This window comes from Cervus canadensis, chromosome 7, assembly GCF_019320065.1.
Source record: "Cervus canadensis isolate Bull #8, Minnesota chromosome 7, ASM1932006v1, whole genome shotgun sequence".
Taxonomy (NCBI): domain Eukaryota; kingdom Metazoa; phylum Chordata; class Mammalia; order Artiodactyla; family Cervidae; genus Cervus; species Cervus canadensis.
Genome location: NC_057392.1, coordinates 47,766,037 through 47,786,514, shown reverse-complemented (window position 1 = coordinate 47,786,514; position 20,478 = coordinate 47,766,037). Strand labels below are relative to the sequence as shown.

The following is a 20,478-nucleotide window of genomic DNA, read 5'->3' as shown; positions in this document are numbered from 1 at the left end:
ATGCAGACTTAACAGAATAGGGTCTAAGGCAAATGTTAAAAGTTGGTTTAGACTTGTAAAACATACTGTTTTAAAACATTTACCTCCAAATTACAGTCAAATTTTCAGGTAAGTATATGGCTTGGGATACTCCCTCCCTCCCCACTCAATACTGTGAAAAGCAAAACTGCCATAGAGGTTCCAATTCTCAAGGTGAAACTTGCTGAGAATGCAGTCAAACCTAATATGGCCTTTAAGTGAGAACCTGAGTTTGTTTACAAACCCCAGACATTCATAAGTCATATGAGTGAGCCCATCTTCCAAGATCTTTGAAAATCTGTAAATCATGGATTATAAACTATGATTTCCTTCATAAATATAACAACTTTTTCAATAGCTCTTTGAAGCCTAAGGGAACCTGCAGCATGAGAAAGCACAGTGTCCAAATGTGGCCCTTATTTAAAATCTAGTTAGTTTTTACTCTGTGGTAAAAGACTACTTGCCAGTGGTTAAAAAAATATAGTTAATTCTACAAATGCCAAGAGTGTATGACAGGATCAATTCAGGTCAGTCTCCAATGTGACTTGCCAAAAACCTGATAATACACGGGGATACCAATTATTTATCCTCAGCCTTAGAAGGTAGTTCTTCCTAATGATAATATATGAAAACACAAGAACTACTGCTTTTCAATGACATAGAAGGTTTGGGAGGAAAAATGTTCTGTTACCTGTACCTAGTACCATGCACACATCAGAGGGATCCCCCTTCTCTAAACCCAACAAGTTTATAAATTGTAAATACAAAAAAAAAAATTCTTTACCTGGAGCACAAATACTCCACAGTCACTATCGTTTTTCTGTTGTGGAATACACTAAGGGGAAAAATAAAACAATTATTAAAATAAAATCAAGTGTTCCCTGTCAGATAAGAAAAGCTGCAGGAAACTTGTATCCAAGACAGCTGCTATATACCTCTGGTTTACAAAGTGTTTTGAGTTTATGAGGCACCTGGCCACATGAAAAGAGCTATCAATCAGTAACTTATAGAACATTTGCCTAAACATGAGAAATGGGAAGTCAAAAATCCTATTTTAAAACTTCCATGGATAATCAGTTTTGCTATCAATTCACTGACAATGGAATCAAAATGGAATTGTGACTCAGAGAACACAGACCTGGACTCTGAATACTTAGTACTAAATGCTGCTTGGCAGTCTTCACTCTTCATCTCGTATTTCACAACTCTGTCCTATTCTTTTAAAGACACTGTAAAGGTAAACAGAATGTTTTCCAAAGAACTGGTTACTATATTCTGCCTGAAGTGTTGAAACATGAAAGATCCTGATTAAATTTAGGGGAATACCTGGATATACTGTTGGGTAAGTTCACAATATTCACAAAAGCAGTTCTGGTTTCAACATAATAAACTACCTTAGTTTATTATGAAACACGAAATATAAGTTTAAAAGTTAGCATTTAGTTCAAGGATAAATGAATAAACCTTGTCCCTTTGGGTTTGGGTTAAAGGTTTATTTCAAGACTCTGCCTCTTTAACATTGTGTCATTGATCCAAATAGACCTGAGTTCAAGGACCTGATGGTCAATGTTTTTGATGAACTTTGGGGAAGGTCACAGATGCTTCTTACTCCTAAATGACTTGCCTAACTCAGATTATAAGGATCAAATGAGATCATAAATATAAAAACACTTGGAAAACAAAGCATAAAATGCAAGACCCTGGTATCTGCGACAGAGTTAAAAGGGTAGGCCTGCTTACTCTGCCCCATATACAGCTTTACTGTCTATGGCTATACATAGTGCTGCTTCTAGACTGTGTTCAGAGCTGAAGCTCTCAAGCCACTTGTCTTCCCCAAATGCCTGGAAAGCAGCCCAGTGCACTTGTTTCCTTGGTGAATCCAAAATAGTCATGTCAGTATTTCTCTGGGTCTATATGAATCATCTGGAAATAAGAGCCATGAGGCAAGAAGCAGATGTCTTTTTTAACAGAGCAACTATATCATCAGAAGCTGCCCCAGGGATGAAATGACTGAATTTACTTGCTCCAGCAAGCAGCGGGAAACTGGGCAGCCAAATGATGAATACTGAGCTGAGGTTTATTCTGAGCTGCCTCCCTGCAGCCTCCAGACTCTCCTTTGGTTATCTTCATGATCAGTCTTCATATGCATTTAAAAACACCCACCCCTTAGATAATTTCAGCCCCTTGACATGCCTGGGTTTTCATTTTTATCACTTACTTACCTTTGTAACAGCAGTCTGCCAACCCTGAAGAAATTCAGGTCTATTTTTTTCTCTGGCTTCAGTCAGCAAATACTTTCTTATATTCTGGTTAAAAAGAAACCACAACACAGATGCTGTGTTCCATCAGTTGGTGAAAAATGGAACCTGCCCACAGCAGATAGAAGCAAAGGAGGAGGCTGTGGCCCCACCACTGGGCAGAGTATGCATTAAAGAGTTTAGAGCTGGAACTTGACTTCAGACCTTTTTCGTTTTATAGAGTGAAGGACTCAGACCTTCTATACTGTATGCACTTAAAACTGTGGACACTGGTATATGTTTTAATTAGATCTTTTTAATAAGATGGTCAGCCTTTTCCAGGAATAAGTCAGCTTGGTGAATTTGAAACTTAAAATGAAATATTGGCAAAACAAAAAGAATGTCTTAATTACTGCCAATGCTCAACAGAGGGAAGGAATCCATGGCAGAAATCATTAATCACTGAAATTAAATTTAAACATTCTAGCCTTAGATATATTCCATATTTTTGAGGGCTGCAGGTAAAAGTATCACTCAGTTTCTAGAAAGTTATGTTATTTAAATTCATTCTGGATACTAATACAGTCAAGTCCAATGCTGAAATCTCTCCCAAGATAAAGCCTATTGGAGCTTATACTTTTCCCCTATGCCTTCCACCTCTTTGTGCATATCTTTCTCTGGCTATCTTTCTGTAAGGGTGAAGTCAGAGGTTACATGAATTAAATTAACCCTCTGAAGGTGGAGGAGAAATGTGTATGTACATGTATATATACACAAGTGTATGTCTGTATATACATACATATACACGTCTGTGTATTCATATTTTTTTTCCCCATATATTGTATCACTCTGCAACTTGCCTTTTCAAACTCAGTAGGTCTTGTAAATCTTTCCATGTTAAGACACAAAGATCTATTGGGTTGGCCAAAAAGTTAGTCAGGTATTTCTGTAAGATGGTATGGAAAAATCCAAATGAACTTTTGGCCAACCCAATACTATATTCTGTAACTGCTATGGTCTGTTTAATATTGTGAATATATTACAGTATATCTATTCAGCTATTCTGTTGGTAGAGCTAAGTTTAGTTCATTTTGACTTTCACTATTATCAGTAATGCTGCAATGAGCACCCTGGTGTGTGCCCCATTCTTGGGTGCATACACAAGTACTTTCATGGAGTATATACCAAGAAACAGAACTAGTTTGTAATAGGATATGCATCTTTTTTACTTAAAAGGCACTTAGAAGCAACTAGAACTTCAGTTATTCCCCAAATGGCTGTATCAATTTATACACTCCACCAGAAAATATGAGAATGCCTATTTCCTTACACCCACTTTAGTACCATCAAACTTTTCCTAACACAATAGGCAAAAAATGGAACTCTGAGGTAATTTAATTTCTTGTTGTTCATTCATTAGGTCGTGACCGATTCTTTGCAACCCCACTGACTGCAGCACATTTCCCATTTTCTGGTGTGCATCTCTCCATGGGTTTTACAGCTACTGGCATTTTTCCTAAAAATCACTTATTTTATCCTTTGTCCATTTCTTAGATCCTTCTTTTTTTTTGCTCATTTGTAGTTCTTTTTATATTCTAGAAAGTGACTGTTATATATGTCAGTAGCTTTTTCTCCAAGTCAATCCCTTTTAACTTTATGACATACTTAAGTTTCAAATTATGATATAGTCTTGCTTTTTTGGTTCTGGATAAGAAAGCTTTTCATATTCTGAGAACATAACATCTATATTTTAGTCTAACTTTCAGTTTTGTTTTTTTTTTTAACTTTCAGTTTTATGTTTTATATTTAGCTCATTATTCCATCTGGAATTTGTTTTTCTTATATATGAATAGTATGAAACAGAATTTGTATTTTACTTTTCCAAATAGCTAACTTTCCCAAGGCATACATCAAATAGCCTGTCCTTCCTCAACTTTATCATATACTAAGTTTCCACATATACATGAGTTATTCCTAGATTATCTCTGTTGTTCCACCAATCTACTTGTCTACTCCTAACCAATATAATTAAAAGTTTTAATTATTAAAACTTTGTGGTATGGTTTGACATCTAGTAGACCAAGTATTCCTTCCTTCAGTTTTTTTCTACTTCAAAACTATTTTAGCTGTTCATGACATGAATTCTGCAATATAAATTCTAGGATGAGTTTATCAGGTTTCATTGAAAATCCTTCTGAGAAACTGATTAGGACAAAAATCGGTTTATATTAGTTCAGGGAGAATTAATCTAATATTGAGTGTGCCTATCTTTCCATCTATTCAGATTTCCTTTATATACATTAGAGTTTTCATCTCAAAGAATGTCCCCTTTTTTGTTAGGGTATATTCCTGGGTAACTCACCTCTTTGTTCTTTTTTTTTTTTTTAATGAAATCTGTTTACATTTTCTAACTAGCTCTTGCTAGTGCAGGAAAATCAGGAAACATACTGATTTTTCTTGCTTTGTATCCTGCCATCTTGTTGAACTCTTATTAGTTGAACTCTAATATTTTGCCAGCTGATTCTCTTGGCTCTGATTCATTCTACAGAAGTTATTTTGAAGATACAAACCAATTTTAGCTCTAGGAGAAACCAAGAAAAATGATTTCTGTTTGTTTTTTTTGGCTGCACCTCGCAGCATGCAGGATCTTAGTTCCCTAAGGAATCAAACCTGTGCCCCTTGCAGTGGAAGCATGGAGTCTTAACTGCTGGACCACCAGGGAAGTCCCAGAAAATGATTTCTATCCATATTCAAAATGTAGTTTAAAGGGAATGACTGAAAAAAGATCTGATGAAATCCAAATAGGGCAGGTATCTCAGAGAGGGATCCAGATCCTGGACTGCTACCTCTTCCCATCTGGAGGTTCCTCTTATAGTCCTTTCCTCTCCCAACATTTTGACATGACATGACAGAAGCTGATCACATGTGGTATTGACTTCTGCTGTTCTATCCTAGAGCTGAGACACCATTTGGTCAATGACAAAATGAATAGGAAAAAAGGAGTAGGGGAGTATATTAACTTACCTCTACACAAAATTTAAAATGAATGCCTTGCGAATCATAAAATGAAATAATTCGATTAGAGAGTGTCACAGTAATGAGAGACCAGTGGACTTCCAGGTGAATAGGGATCAACAGAAGACTCTTTTTAAATAAATCCACCTGATCAAGAAAAAAATGAAAGAAATGTAGCCATCACCATGGGCTTTCCAAACCAATAAGAAACAGCAGTTTCCATTTACTAACCTTTCACCTGCCCAAGGTCATTAATCTAGGAAGTGAAGCCAGATCTTAATCTAAAGCCCATGTTTATAACTAGTAAGCTAAAATACACAATAATAAGGAAACTGAAGGTACAGAAAGCACTGTTTTCCACTTCACCTGCTAAACCTGTGCTTATTAGCTACCTAACATGATTTAACTTATTTTTAAGCTTAAATAATTTTCTTACATACATATTTGACCTAGAATCAATTCCTATCTAGGAAGGAATTGTGATATTAGAAAACAGCATGACCTTCTTTTAGCCTTCTTCTAGAGACTCAGTATAGTGGTTAAGATCATGGGCTCTGAAGTAAGCCTGGTCAAGTTCAAATTGTAGCTCTGTGGTCAGAAGACTTTGGCAATTTGCATAGCTTCTTTGTGCCTTGATTTCTTCAATTATAATCTACAGATAACAGTAGTACCCACGTGATGAAGCTGTTGAGAGTGACAATACATATAAAATGCACAAAGTATGCTTAACCATTATATGTAGCCAATAAATCTTAGCTGTTATCATTATCACCATCTTGGATCTCTCAGTTGTCGAAATTGAGAAAAATATCCTTGATAATTATTTATTATGAACTCACGCTTCATATCCTAATACATGTCCTTTAAAATCTAGAAGCATTCACTATACCATTTAAAATCCCAGTTGTGGACTGGATGATAAAGAAGTAGGTATTCAATAGACATTTTATAGAAGGATGAATGGACTTTTTTCAGGTGTTTTTGTGATTTTTGTGTTTTTGTGATTCCTTGAGTTAAAACAATTACAAGACTATTTTAAACTAGATTCTTAGCAACTATTTCTCAAGCCTTCTTTGCTTTCTGATATTAAGATAATGTCCTGCTCTAGAGGAATCTTCCACTAGTTTACACAACCTTGGAACAAAGCACTTCTGCAAAGTTTCTGTATGAATAGACCTAGGAGGTAAGGTGGACAGGAAGTACTGAACAGGACAGACAACCGGTCCTTTCCGGCTCAAAAATTCTGAGTATCTAAAACAAGGAATCATATTTAAAATACAGTATTAAATGAGACCAAATTTACATTTTTCTTAAACTTTTTAATTATAAAGCAATTTTAAAATAAAAATTACAAAGTACAGATAAAAAGATACACTTGTTTATATCTTTCCAGATCTTTTTCTTCTTTAATGTATTAATTTTCACACACACACACACACACACACACAACCTATTACATACAATTAAGAATGACATGTGTGGTCAGTTATATTACTGATATCAATTATTTGTTGTCCTCCCTATAAGAGGGAGGCTCAAATGGTAAAGAATCTGCCTACAGTGCAGGAGACCCAGGTCACATGATTTGCTTTAACCTATGCATGGTAAAGAGAAGTGAATTTATGTCATGACCAAGCTGAAGCTTCAAGAACCATCATGTGGCTCTAAGACTGACATGTCTCAAGATTAGGTGCTGCTCCTTCAGTCTGAATCCCATTAATGGGATAAAGATGAAAAAACATAGCACCATCCCTTAGATACAGGGAAAGCATTTGATAAAACTTAACATCTATCTATGATTAAAAGCTCTCAGCAAACTACAAATAGGAGATATCTTCCTTAACTTGATAAAGAGTATCTATAAAAAAAACTACAAATGACATCATAAATAGCAGTGAAAAACTGAATTCTTTCCTCCTAAGATTAAGAACAAGGCAAAGGTGTCTTCCCTCATTACTTTTATTCAACAATGTACTAGAAGTCCTACTAGAATTCTTTCCTCCTAAGATTAAGAACAAGGCAAAGGTGTCTTCCCTCATTACTTTTATTCAACAATGCACTAGAAGTCCTAGCCAGTGCAATCAAGCAAGAAAAAGATGGCATACAGTTTGGAAAGGAAGAAATAAAACAGTCACTACCTGTCGACATGATCGTTTATGAAAATCTCCTAGAATCTATAAAAATCTCCTAGAATCAGTGAGTTTGACAAGTCACAGGATACAAGTCAATATAGAGAAATCAACTGTATTTCTCTATACTAACTGCAAATAATTGCAAGATAACATTTTAAAAATTCTGACACAAAAATAAACTCAAAATGGATTAAAGATCTAAATGTAAGACCAGAAACTATAAAACTCCTAGAGGAGAACATAGGCAAAACACTCTCTGACATAAATCACAGCAAGATCCTCTATAACCCACCTCCCAGAATATTGGAAATAAAAGCAAAAATAAACAAATGGGGCCTAATTAAACTTAAAAGCTTTTGCACAACAAAGGAAACTATAAGGTGAAAAGACAGCCTTCAGAATGGGAGAAAATAATAGCAAATGAAGCAACAGACAAAGGATTAATTTCAAAAATATACAAGCAACCCCTGCAAGCTCAATTCCAGAAAAATAAATGACCCAATCAAAAAATGGCCCAAAGAACTAAACAGACATTTCTCCAAAGAAAACATACAGGTGGCTAACAAACACATGAAAAGATGCTCAACATCACTCATTATCAGAGAAATGCAAATCAAAACCACAATGAGGTATCATTACATGCCAGTCAGAATGGCTGCTATCCAAAAGTCTACCAGCAATAAATGCTGGAGAGGGTGTGGAGAAAAGGGAACCCTCTTACACTGTTGGTGGAAATGAAAACTAGTACAGCCACTATGGAGAACAGTGTGGAGATTCCTTAAAACAGAACTGGAAACAGAACTGCCATATGACCCAGCAATCCCACTCCTGGGCATACACACCGAGGAAACCAGAACTGAAAGAGGCACATGCACCCCAATGTTCATCGCAGCACTGTTTATAATAGCCAGGACATGGAAGCAACCTAGATACCCATCAGCAGACGAATGGATAAGAAGCTATGGAACATATACACAATGGAATATTACTCAGCCATTAAAAAGAATACATTTGAATCAGTTCTAATGATATGGATAAAACTGGAGGCCATTATACAGAGTGAAGTAAGCCAGAAAGATAAACACCAACACAGTATACTAACGCATATATATGGAATTTAGAAAGATGGTAACAATAACCCTATATGCAAGACAGAAAAAGAGACACAGATGTATAGAACAGACTTTTGGACTCTATGGGAGAAGGCAAGGGTGGGATGATCTGAGAGAATAGCATCGAAACATGTACATTATCAAGTGTGAAACAGATCACCAGTCCAGGTTGGATGCATGAGACAAGTGCTCAGGGCTGGTGCGCTGGGATGACCCAGAGGGATGGGATGGGGAGGGAGGTGGGAGGGAAGATCAGGATGGGGAACACATGTAAATCCATGGCTGATTCATGTCAATGTATGGCAAAAACCACTACAATACTGCAAAGTAATTAGCCTCCGACTAATAAAAATAAATGAAAAAAATAAATAAATAAAATTTTAAAAATAATAATTAAAAAAATTGTTTATAGCAGTTTCAGAAACATGAAATACCTATGGATACATTTAGGTGCAAGATCTGTACACTAAGATTGTAAAAATATTGCTGAAAAAAATTAAAGATCCAAATAAATGGAAAATATACCATGTTCATAGACTGAGAGACAATACTGTTAAGGTCTCCATTCCCTCCAAATGAACATACAGATTAAACACAATCCCAATCATAACCCAGCAAGTTTTTTTAAAAGTAGGGATTGACAAACTGATTCTGAAATTTTGATGAGAATGCAAAAGGACCTAGAATTGCCAAAGCTATCTGAAAAAGAAGGCTAAACCTGGCCACTTAACACTGATTAAAGACAAACTATAAAGACAGTGATCAAGACAGTGTGGTATTACATAAGAACAAAGAGATCAGTGCAAAAGAACATTAAGTCCAGAAATAGACCCACACATATATGGTCAGTTAACTTTCTACAAAGATGCCAAAGCAATTAAAGTGGGAAAGAGAAGTCTTTTCAGGAAATGCCACTGAAACAACTCGATGTATATGGAGGGGAAAAAAAAACCTTGATCGCAACCTTATGATTACACAAAAACTGAGATGCACCAGAGATGTAAATGTAAAACCTAAAACTATAAAGCTGTTAGAAGAAAATATATGAGGCAAATATTTCTTAAACTGGATACAGAAAGCAAAACTATAAAAGAAAAGAATATGGTAAATTAGATTTCATCAAAATAAAAATCTCTATTCATCAAAATGCATGTTAAAGAAATGAGAAAAGTTAGAGACTGACTGAGACAAAACAATAAAAAATATAGATTTGACATAAGACTTATATCTAGAACTCAAGGACTTCTTTATAATGCTTTTTATTCTTATCATTCACTCATTTTTCTATTGAGTTGGTGAGGTTGTTTTCTTATTGATGTGTAGAAGCATTTATATATTTAAAAAATATTTCTTTGATATTTGATACATACATTTGATATCAAATGTTTCACATAAATATCAAATTTTTCCCAGTTTACTGTTTACCTTTTTATATAGTTGAATTAATTCATTTTTCTTTTGTATCATCAGAGTTTTAAGTTGTACACAGAATGGATTCTGCTGCTTTGAGATTAATTTTTTAAAATTCTTCTGTGGATTTTCTTTGTACTTTCATTGTTTCACTATTTGTTGCATTCCAAATTCTTGGTTGTTCCATAATTTTTCTTAATGTAATCAAACTTAGTAAGTACTTAATTCTTCTATTTTTCCTTTTTTCTTTAATAATAATGGCATTTATGACTATTATTTTTTTCTCAAAAGAGATTTCATTTTATTCCATAGCAGCTGCTAAGATTGTGTTCCCTTTTCTGTCCTTTACTAGATCATTTGTATATAATCTATTTTCTTTTAGACCCAAGGTTTATATCAAGTAATATGTATATGTGTGAAAATTTTAAAGATTTTTTTAGACACCTTTTATTATTTATTTTTAATTTGATTGAACTGTGGTTAAGGAATAGTATATGTAATAATTATGGCCAAGTACATGATCAATTTTTATAAATGTTTCTTGGATATAAGAATAAATGTATATTCTCTTTTTTGAGGGATATAAAGATCTAGTATAAATCTATTAAGCCAAAAACACTGGTTGTATTTTTTATATATGGTCTTATTTTTTATCTGCTAGATTTGTCCAACTATGAAAGAGGTCTCTCAATATCACTATTTACCAAAGTCTCCTTGCTTTTGTAATCACTGTTATGTCTCCTATATACTAAAATTTTATCACAGTGTACTTTTCACACTAAATTCTACCTCATTTGCTATTAATACTACTGTTCCTCCTTTTTGCTTGCCACTGCCACTTCTTTCTTTTGGTTTGCATTTGCCTAGTACCTGTCACTTTATTTTCAAGCTTTTTCATATTATTTTATGTTTGTTTCTTATACACGCATATAGTTGGATTTTCTGATGAAATCCAATCTGAGAGCGTCCAGAGGATAGAACAATTTATTCTATTTAATGAAATGACACTGAATTATACTTGGCTTTATTCCTTCAATTTCATGTTATTCTTTATTCAGAAATTTTCCCATGCTATTTACAAGACATACCTTGTTTTACTGTACTGTGCAGATACTGCATATTTTGTAAATTAAAGATTTATGGCAACCCTGCATAGATAAAGCCTATTGGCACCATTTTTCCAACATTTGTTTACTTCATGTCTCTTTGCCACATTCTGGTAATTCTCACAGTATTTCAAATTTTTCATTATTATTATATTCATTATAGTTATTCATGATCAGTGATCTTTGATATTATTGCTCTAACTCACTCAGGCTCAGGGAATGGTTAGAATTTTTTTTTTTTTAACAAAAAGGTATTTTTAATTAAGGTATGCACATAATTTTTTTTACATAATACTATCACAAACATAAGGGACTATTGTGTAAATGTAATTTTTATATGCCCTGGGAAAACAAAAAATCTGGTGACTCACTTTTTTGCAATATTCACTTTATTGCCGTGGTCTAGAACCAAACCAACAATACCTTCAAGATATACCTGTCTAACCTTTCTCTACTCCATATTACATATGATCATCTTTCCTCAGCTATGTAACTTCTCCTGGTTAAGCAGCATCCTATTATATGGATGTATATACATATATTTATTTATATATATATTTACTTTTATTTATTTATTTGGCTGCACCATGTCTTAACTGTGGCACTCGCAATCTCTGTTGCAGCATGTGGGATGGCTCTAGTTCCCTGACAAGGATCAAACCCAGGACCCTGCATTGGGAGCCCAGAGTCTTAGCCACTGGATCACCAAGGAAGTCTTGGATGTATATTTTTCATTTGACCAATCCCCTACTAATTAGCTGTCCTCAATTTTTCTAATATAAACACCACCACAGCCCATCTAGTGGCACGAGTTACATGCTTGGAAGTCATCTTTCACAGTTCTTCTTCTTCATTCCGCATAACCTACTCATCACCAAGTCCTGTTAATTTACTTCCTAGGTCACACTCGTATTTGTGTACAACTCCCATCTCTTCTAGTATTGTAATTTAAAGTACAGTTAATCTGCAGTGGCCTACTCACATCAACTTTGCTCCCACATTCATCCATCTTCAGTGCCACTAGAGCAAAATACAAATTGGATGTCGTCACCTAAAACCCTTCAATAGATTCTTACACATTCAGGATAAAATTTAAAATGTAGACCACAAGGCCCTGCATCTCTGAATCAGATTCTCTTCATGCCACTCTCTTCTTGGGTCTCTGCATTCCGGCTATTCTTTCTTCTCCCATGCTTCTACCAGCATAATATAAAAATGATGACTACTTAACGTATGTTTATCATGTTTAGTGATTTACATGCATTCTCATTTAATTCTCACAAGATAAATATAACTGGCATTCCCATTTTTTAGATGATAAAACTGAAGCTTAAGGGAATTAAGTAATTTGCCTAAGGTCTTACAACTAGTTAAGTGGCTGAACCAGGATGTGAACCCAGGTCTAAATCCTGAGTTCATTATTTCCCCAGATGTGCACTCTTCAATTTAGTTTATCTTGGCACTACTGATGATGCCTTGCACAAAAAACCTACCTAGCAGCTGTTTGTACTTTGCAAAAATAATTTACACCCACACTTTCATAAGACTTAATATCAAAAATAGAACATAAATAGGCTTTTAAAATAATGTTTCTGACATAGTCAATGAATACAGAGAAATTAAGGTTGGAAAGAACCTTAGGGATTGCTTTATCATTTTGTTTTTATAAATAACCAATCTGAAGCCCAAATTAACCATCTTATCTAAGTTGCACAGCCAGCTAATAACAGTGTCAGAACCTTTAACTTCCAATCCAGTGCTTTCTGTTATAGCAGATTCCAATCAACTGGATAGATTCAAAAATTTTACAAGTGTCTTGTCTTTCAAACAAAAAGATTTAAAAGAAGTAACAAAAAGCAACTTTAAGTTAATGGGCCTGTTTCTACTATATATCATATTGGCAGTAAAGATAGCTTCATCTGCATTTCAAATTTAGAATAAAAAAGAAATAAAGCAAATACCTTTTTAGTCCATCTTTTTACTCCATTATACCCTTTGGTAACCAGCTGTCTATGAAAAAAGCTGTTGAAGAAGTGAACCTAGAAAGACATCAAATACAAGCACTCAAGATTATATTAAGCTGTGTCAGGACTTAAATTCACAACAAAAGGGAAATTTAAAAATCCCTGAATGTAAGACAGACCAAAAAATGAGGAAAATTTTTTTCTTAAAAATAATGACCAAAACATACATTAGAGTAATTCACAGAAGACTATTTCAAATTTTCATTAGAATGACCTTACAGATGTGATCTATTATCAGAACTGGACTGGGGCAGTAAACAGATGACCTGAATCCAATCAAGTAAAGAAACAATCTGATAAATCTCATCAAATCACGTGATAAAGTTGAAAAAGGCTATGAAAGAATAAGGTAACAGCTTGAACTCAAGGGATGGGGAAGTACAAAACTAATCCCATCTGAGGAATGTGGATTTGGAGACTCCTATAGTAACTATAAGAAGGTCACTGTTAACACTGAAAAAATTACTCTAGTCATATGGCGCATCATGTTCTGCATCCTTGGCCTTTTCAAAATTCTGGCTTATAAATGAGTATCAGCTCACCAGAGAGAGTAAACATACTATGGTCTTCAAGCATTTACTCAGTAACTTTGACTCACTTGAGGTGATAAAACTGCTCCCTTTAGTGCTAAGGTTCTCAGGATGTGGCCATCAGACCAGCAGTGTAAGTATCACCTGGGAACGTGTTAAAATATAAATTCTCAGGCCACACTCCAGACTTAATAAAGCAGAAACTATGAAAGTGGGCTCAGCAATCTGGTATCTGAGGATTCTGATGCACATTTGTTTTGAGAACCATGGAGCTTTAGATATCCATTAAAATGCTTATAGTAGCCATCTCTAGGCAGAGACTGCCCAACGTTTGAGTGCATCAGAATCTGAAGTGCTTATTAAAACAGATTGCTAGGACCCACTCTTCAGTTTCAGACTTACCAGAAATTTTGGATGGATCCAAAAATTTGCGTTTCTAGTAAATTCTCACATGATGCTGATGCTGCTAGTTTGGGGACCATACTTTGAGAACCACTTTCAGTTAGTTTAGTCACTCTGTTGTGTCCGACTCTTTGCAACCCCAGGGACTGCAGCATGCCAGGCTTCCCTGTCCATCGCCAGCTCCTGGAGCTTGCTTAAACTCATGTCCATCGAGTCGGTGATACCATCCAACATCTCATCCTCTGTTGTCCCCTGCCTTCAATCTTTCCCAGCATCAGGGTCTTTTCCAAGGAGTCAGTTCTTTGCATCAGGTGGCCAAAGCACTGGAGTTTCAGCTTCAGCAGCAGTCCTTCCAATGAATATTCAGCACTCATTTCCTTTATGATGGACTGGTTTGATCTCCTTGAAGTCCAAGGGACTCTCAAGAATCTTCTCCAACACCACAGTTCAAAAGCATCAATTCTTCGGCACTCAGCTTTCTTTACAATCCAACTCTCACATCCATATATGACTACTGGAAAAACCACAGCTTTGACTAGACGGACCTTTGTCGGCAAAGTAATGTCTCTGCTTTTTAATATGCTATCTAGGTTGGTCATAGCTTTTCTTCCAAGGAGCAAGCATCTTTTAATTTTATGGCTGCAGTCATCATCTGCAGTGATGTTGGAGCCCCCCAAAAATAAAGTCTGTCACTGTTTCCATTGTTTCCCCACCTATTTGCCATGAAGTGATGGGACTGGATGCCATGATCTTCCTTTTTTGAATGTTAAGCTTTAAGTCAACTTTTTCACTCCTCTTTCACTTTCATCAAGAGGCTCTTTAGTTCTTCTTCACTTTCTGCCATAAGGGTGGTGTCATCTGCATATCTGAGGTTATTGATATTTCTTCCAGCAATCTTGATTCTAGCTTGTCCTTCATCCAGCCCAGCATTTTGCATTATGTACTCTGCTCTGTAATTTAAATAAGCAGGGTGACAATATACAGCCTTGACGTACTCCTTTCCCGATTTGGAACCAGTCTGTTGTTCCATGTCTGGTTCTAACTGATGCTTCTTGACCTGCATATAGATTTCTCAGGAGGCAGGTAAGGTGGTCTGGTATTCCCATCCCTTTAAGAATTTTCCATAGTTTGTGGTGATCCACACAGTCAAAGGCTCTGGCATAGTCAATAAAGCAGAAATAGATGTTTTTCTAGAATTCTTTTGTTTTTCGATCATCCAGAGGATGTTGGCAATTTGATCTCTGGTTCTTCTGCCTTTTCTAAATCCAGCTTGAATGTCTGGAAGTTCACGTACTATTGAATATTGGGGCATTATTTTGCTAGCATGTGAGATGAGTGCAATTGTGTGGTAGTTTGAACATTCTCTGGCATTGCCTTTTTTGGGGATTGGAATGAAATCTGACCTTTCCAGTCCTGTGGCCACTGCTGAGTTTTCCAAATCTGCTGACATATTGAGTGCAGCACTTTCACAGCATCATCTGTCAGGATTTGAAATTGAAGTTCAGCTGGAATTCCATCACCTCCACTAGCTTTGTTATAGTGATGCTTCCTAAGGCCCACCTGACTTCACATTCCAGGATGTCTGGCTCAAGGTGAGTGATCATACCATCATGGTTATCTAGGTCGTGAAGATCTTTTTTGTATAGTTCTTCTGTGTATTCTTGCCACCTCTTCTTAATATCTTCTGCTTCTGTTAGGTCCATACCATTTTTGTCCTTTATTGTCCCCATCTTTGCATGAAATGTTCCCTTGGTATCTCTAATTTTCTTGAGGAGATCTCTAGTTTTTCCCATTCTATTTTTTCCCACTATTTCTTTGCACTGATCTCTGAGGAAGGTTTTCTTATCTCTCCTTGGAAGAGAGATAAGAACTCTCTTCGGAGAGAGAATTGGAACTCTGCATTCAACTCTTTGGAACTCTGCATTCAAATGGGTATATCTTTCTTCTTCTCCTTTGCCTTTAGCTTCTCTTCTTTTTTCAGCTATTTGTAAGGCCGCCTCAGACAGCCATTTTGCCTTTTTGCTTTCCTTTTTCTTAAGGATGGTCTTGATCACTGCCTCCTGTACATGTCATGAACCTCTCTCCATAGTTCTTCAGGCACTCTATCAGATCTAATCCTTTGAATCTATTTTGTTACTTCCACTGTATAATCGTAAGGGATTTGATTTAGGTCATACCTGAATGGTCTAGTGGTTTTCCCTACTTTCTTAAAAAATTTGCGTTTCTAGTAAATTCCCACCTGATGCTGATGCTGCTGGTTTGGCGACCATACTTTGAGAACCACTTTCAGTTGTGTCTTTTTTATACTGTGAAGGTTTAGAATTAAATGTAGTGGTAATAAAGGGAAATTATAGTTTTGAAATGAATACTTTTATGTTAAAAATCATCTGTATGTTTAGATTTACACTTTAATAATAGAATTTGACAAAATAGAGAATCTGACAGATTAATTTCATGATTCCAATTGAGAATGTTTAATCAATTTTTTATTTTAGGTGGAAAGTTATGACATTTTGTCTATATTAATAAAGTGTTGGAATCTGAGATTCCTTATATTTACCTGTTTAAATTATTAGACTTATGAAAGTACTTTATAAAGGACTTAAAAAGGTTTTGCTTTATTGGAAAGGTTTTGCTTGTTGAAATTAATGGCTACCAATCAGGCAATCAGTATTCAGAAACAATATATGAAATTAAAAAAATAGCTTTTTGATATGTAACTAAGCTCTTGAGGGAATTTTAGAGTTTAATGGGGGTTAGTTTGTATTTAAACTGAGTATCAAAGATTAATCCAAGAAAAAGTGAAGACGGATATACTTTACTACATTTTTAAAGAGAATAAGACATTAAGTTAAAAAAATTCTTTAAATTAAATTTCAAAGCTTAAAGCAAACAGTCCTTTTTGCACATGTAAAAAAGAAAAAAAAGCCTCCCCAAGATATCAAAAACACACCCACTCTGAAATAAATAAGCAGGAAAACACTGGCATGACTTTATGTTCACATGATTTTTTTTGTTGTTGTTGTTCTTTTTTTTTTTTTTTTTGTTCACATGATTTTATAGAACTTATGCCAATTCTAGCACATGATCAAGACAAATATCTTTTTAAAAATCTAAGAAATATGAAATAATTACATAAAAATTTTTAAAAAAGAAAAAGCTGCTTTCTTTTATACACAGGACCCTCTCTCCTGTAGAAAAAGTTTTCACTTACTTTGTCTGGGACTGCATCCATTATCAGCTCACCATACATATTTATGACCTATAAAGAGTCAATATAATACCCATTAACCCTACATACAATTCAGAACATTCACTCAGAAAGAACAACATAGCTACTGCTAATAGTAATCAAACCTTTCTAATACTGGGTGAGTGAGCAGTCACTTCAGTAAGGAATGAAGAATACTTGACTCCAAAAGATAACTGTGAGGCCAACCCAGAGGTTGCATTTTACATTTCATTGTCCAACATCCTCTGCAACTTTCCATGGTAAGAATATACAATACACTCACCTGGTCATTCAGCCAATTCTGACCATCCAGGGTTGCTAGATCATCCATATCCAGCATGTGCTTATTGTAGAAGATGCGGAAGTTGCATTTTTGATGTCTGGCCCGATAGTTTGTTATTTCCCTATTGATAAACGGTTTTCTGAAACAAATATTTTGAAAGTAAAACAACAGTTTAACTCAGTTTATTGTTAAGTATCAGGGTTTGTTTTTTTTTTTAATCAAGAGAAAAGTCCTATAAGCCAATAATTTTCTTTTCAAGGGCTTAACTTAAGCATCATTGACAAACCTATTAGAAAAGTCTTCATTAAAGACATCTTTTAATCTTCCAAGGACGTCTTTTTCACTGAGTGGGACCAAACTGCCATACTTCTTCATAACCTCGTCTAGGAATCCTTAAATAAAGGAGAGAGAAAAGTTAAGGTGGAAAAGGCCGCCTTCAGCAAAGTCATTGTCCCAATACTTAACCTATACCCAACATATAACATATGTTTAAATTACATTACTAAATGTATTATGCTAAAAAGAAATCTTTTAAAAGATAAGGTATCATTTCACACTGGATTGCTAGAAAGAGAATAGCTAGCTGAAATTAAAGATTGACATTTTTCAGTAGTTTAACCTTGGAGAAGAATCCTATCTCCTAAAGGTAAAATCTAAAGGGTTTAATCACCTGGTTAAATGTGTCTATCGTATTTGGTAACTGAAGAAATTATCTTTTTAAAAATCACAATTAGAATTGTTGAGATCACCTTCACTTGTATTTACTATTTGATAAAGGTATGAACTTTCACATCTCAACAGAGGACAAATTCCAAGGCATTTTTAATATCATACAATTTGATAGTTATTATACTTATGATACTGCATAACCCTATGAGGTGAGCTTTACTGGATAATAGCTGGTGATGCACGTTTTAAAAGAGGAAACAGAATTAAAGGATGACTTCTTGGCCAGAATACAGGCTAGTCTTTACATCAATTTAAGTAACATGTATATGCATTTTAATAGCTTCCAAGAGGATCCACTGAAGAAATATACCTAAAAATATCCTAGGAAATAAAACGAGGATATTATTTCTAAGTAACTTCAAAGAAGCTGAGGGAAGGTTTAGAGGCTCACGGAAGAGCAGATATGACTTAGGCTATTCATTGATGCTGAGTGGGGAAGAGCAACAGTCTGCTAACCATCAGTCTGACAGTTAAGTCCACTGTGTTTAGATAGAAAAAATGAGGACTGTTAGTCACTTATTTTACCCAGTCCTCTTTCTGACTTCATGAAGGGCCTCTGTTAAGCATCAATATAAAATGGACAGGAATGATCACAACAAAGTCTGTTCTAGGCAGGGAGTGTTTTGTATGGGGGAGGAGAAGACAAAGGTGTGGAAAACTTACTTTCCTCCTTTTACTCTCCCATCAGAGGCTCCCAATTTGAAAGATAAGACAAGAGTATAGTAAGAAGAGTTGCTTGCCTATGTCTGGTTCTGGTCTAGGATTTAGCCACACAGAAGAGAAAGGGAGTTCCGTGTTCCAGTTTAGTCAGAGGAGGAAATGAAAATTCGGGGCTTCTAAACTAGGAATTCATTCAGCCTTACGTTTGCCAGTAAGATCTAGCAGGCACCATACATATAAGCTATGTGCATGCTCAGTCGTATCCGACTGTTTGCAACCCCATGGACTGCAGCCTGCCCAGCTTCTCTGTCCATGGGGGTTCTCTAGGAAAAATACTGGAATGGGTTGCCATCCCCTCCTCCAGGGGATCTTCCCAACCCAGGGATTAAATGGGATCAAACCCAGGTCTCCCGCTTTGCAGGCAGATTCTTTACCAACTGAGCTACTAGGGAAGCCTGGTAAGTTTGCCTACAGTGTTTACTGTATCTTATAGTTGTGTAAGTACAATCTTGTCTCTACATGGGAGAATGGACACAAACAGAAGATAAAAATTCCCAATATTTGAGAAACTGCATTTAAGGAACAAATTTTATACAAAAATATTGCCCCTAGTAACAAAAAATTAAACTTTAGGCCCAACAACCTTAATTGAGACTCTTCAAGTAAGAAAGCAATCTCCTCTAACAAACGAGTATGGACCCAATCCCAAACTTGTAACAAGAGGTGTCCTCATTAACAATGTCATTTCTGGATGACAGTGTTTCGGGGATTTTAAGTTATGTTTTCTTTTATCCATATTTTTTGTTTTTCCTTTCAGATGCTCAACATGGATTCGTAATGCACTAGGAAGACCCTCACTGGTTCTTCCAGGAGAGCCCTAATAACGATGACTCGCTGATGCACACCATTATCTCACTAGCACGAGAAATATAAACAGTCAAAAAACACTTAAAAGCCAAGCACTAGAATATCTCATTTCATCCTTATAACTATCCTATGCATTAGATAGCATCCCTACTTTTAAAATGGAGACAAGAGGCTTAGGGAGGTTAAATAACTTCCCCCAAGACCCTTAACTAGGATATGGCAGAACTCAAGATTCTGATGTAGGTTATATGATGACAGAAACTGTGCCATTAACTTGTATGGTGTGCCACCTCCAAGGCAGGAAGTATCTATGACCTGTTGTTCTCTACAAAAACAAGATAGTTCATTTTATTTTTCCCTTTTAATACCCATGGGTCAAGGCTAACCCAGAAAACAGACTTCTTAAAATGAGAGGGAGTTTCCTGGCAGTCCAGCAGTTAGGAGACTCAGCTTCCACTGCAAGGGGCAGGGTTCAATCTCTGGTTGGGGAACTAAAACCTCACATGTTGCAGGGTGTAGCCAAAAAATAATAATAATAATAAAACAAGAGTTACATCCATTATTTACCCACTTGTTTTCATCTAACCAATGAGCTAAAAAAGGAAAACGCATTTGGAACATACAATTTCTTTCACTCCAAAAGTACTAAAATTTTAGTATGACCAAGAAACAAGCAATACAGTATTCGCAAAAAACAAAACAATGAAAAACCAGAGTTCAA

At 35.5% G+C, this 20,478-nt stretch overlaps 1 protein-coding gene across 3 annotated transcripts in view; it reads right to left on the bottom strand.

The window, feature by feature from the left end:
- The window catches only part of SENP5 (SUMO specific peptidase 5), a 48,017-nt gene that overhangs the window by 4,451 nt on the left and 23,088 nt on the right, over positions 1-20,478 (bottom strand). For 2 of the 3 annotated variants that reach the window (XM_043473273.1, XM_043473275.1), the window contains exons 3-9: positions 17,788-17,893; positions 17,502-17,640; positions 17,201-17,248; positions 12,992-13,069; positions 5,280-5,417; positions 2,241-2,324; positions 803-853 (exon numbers count right to left, since the gene is read on the bottom strand). In XM_043473273.1, the coding sequence (XP_043329208.1) occupies positions 803-853; positions 2,241-2,324; positions 5,280-5,417; positions 12,992-13,069; positions 17,201-17,248; positions 17,502-17,640; positions 17,788-17,893 (644 nt within the window). The remainder of the gene's footprint in view (positions 1-802; positions 854-2,240; positions 2,325-5,279; positions 5,418-12,991; positions 13,070-17,200; positions 17,249-17,501; positions 17,641-17,787; positions 17,894-20,478) is intronic. The other variant, XM_043473274.1, reaches the window with a different exon arrangement.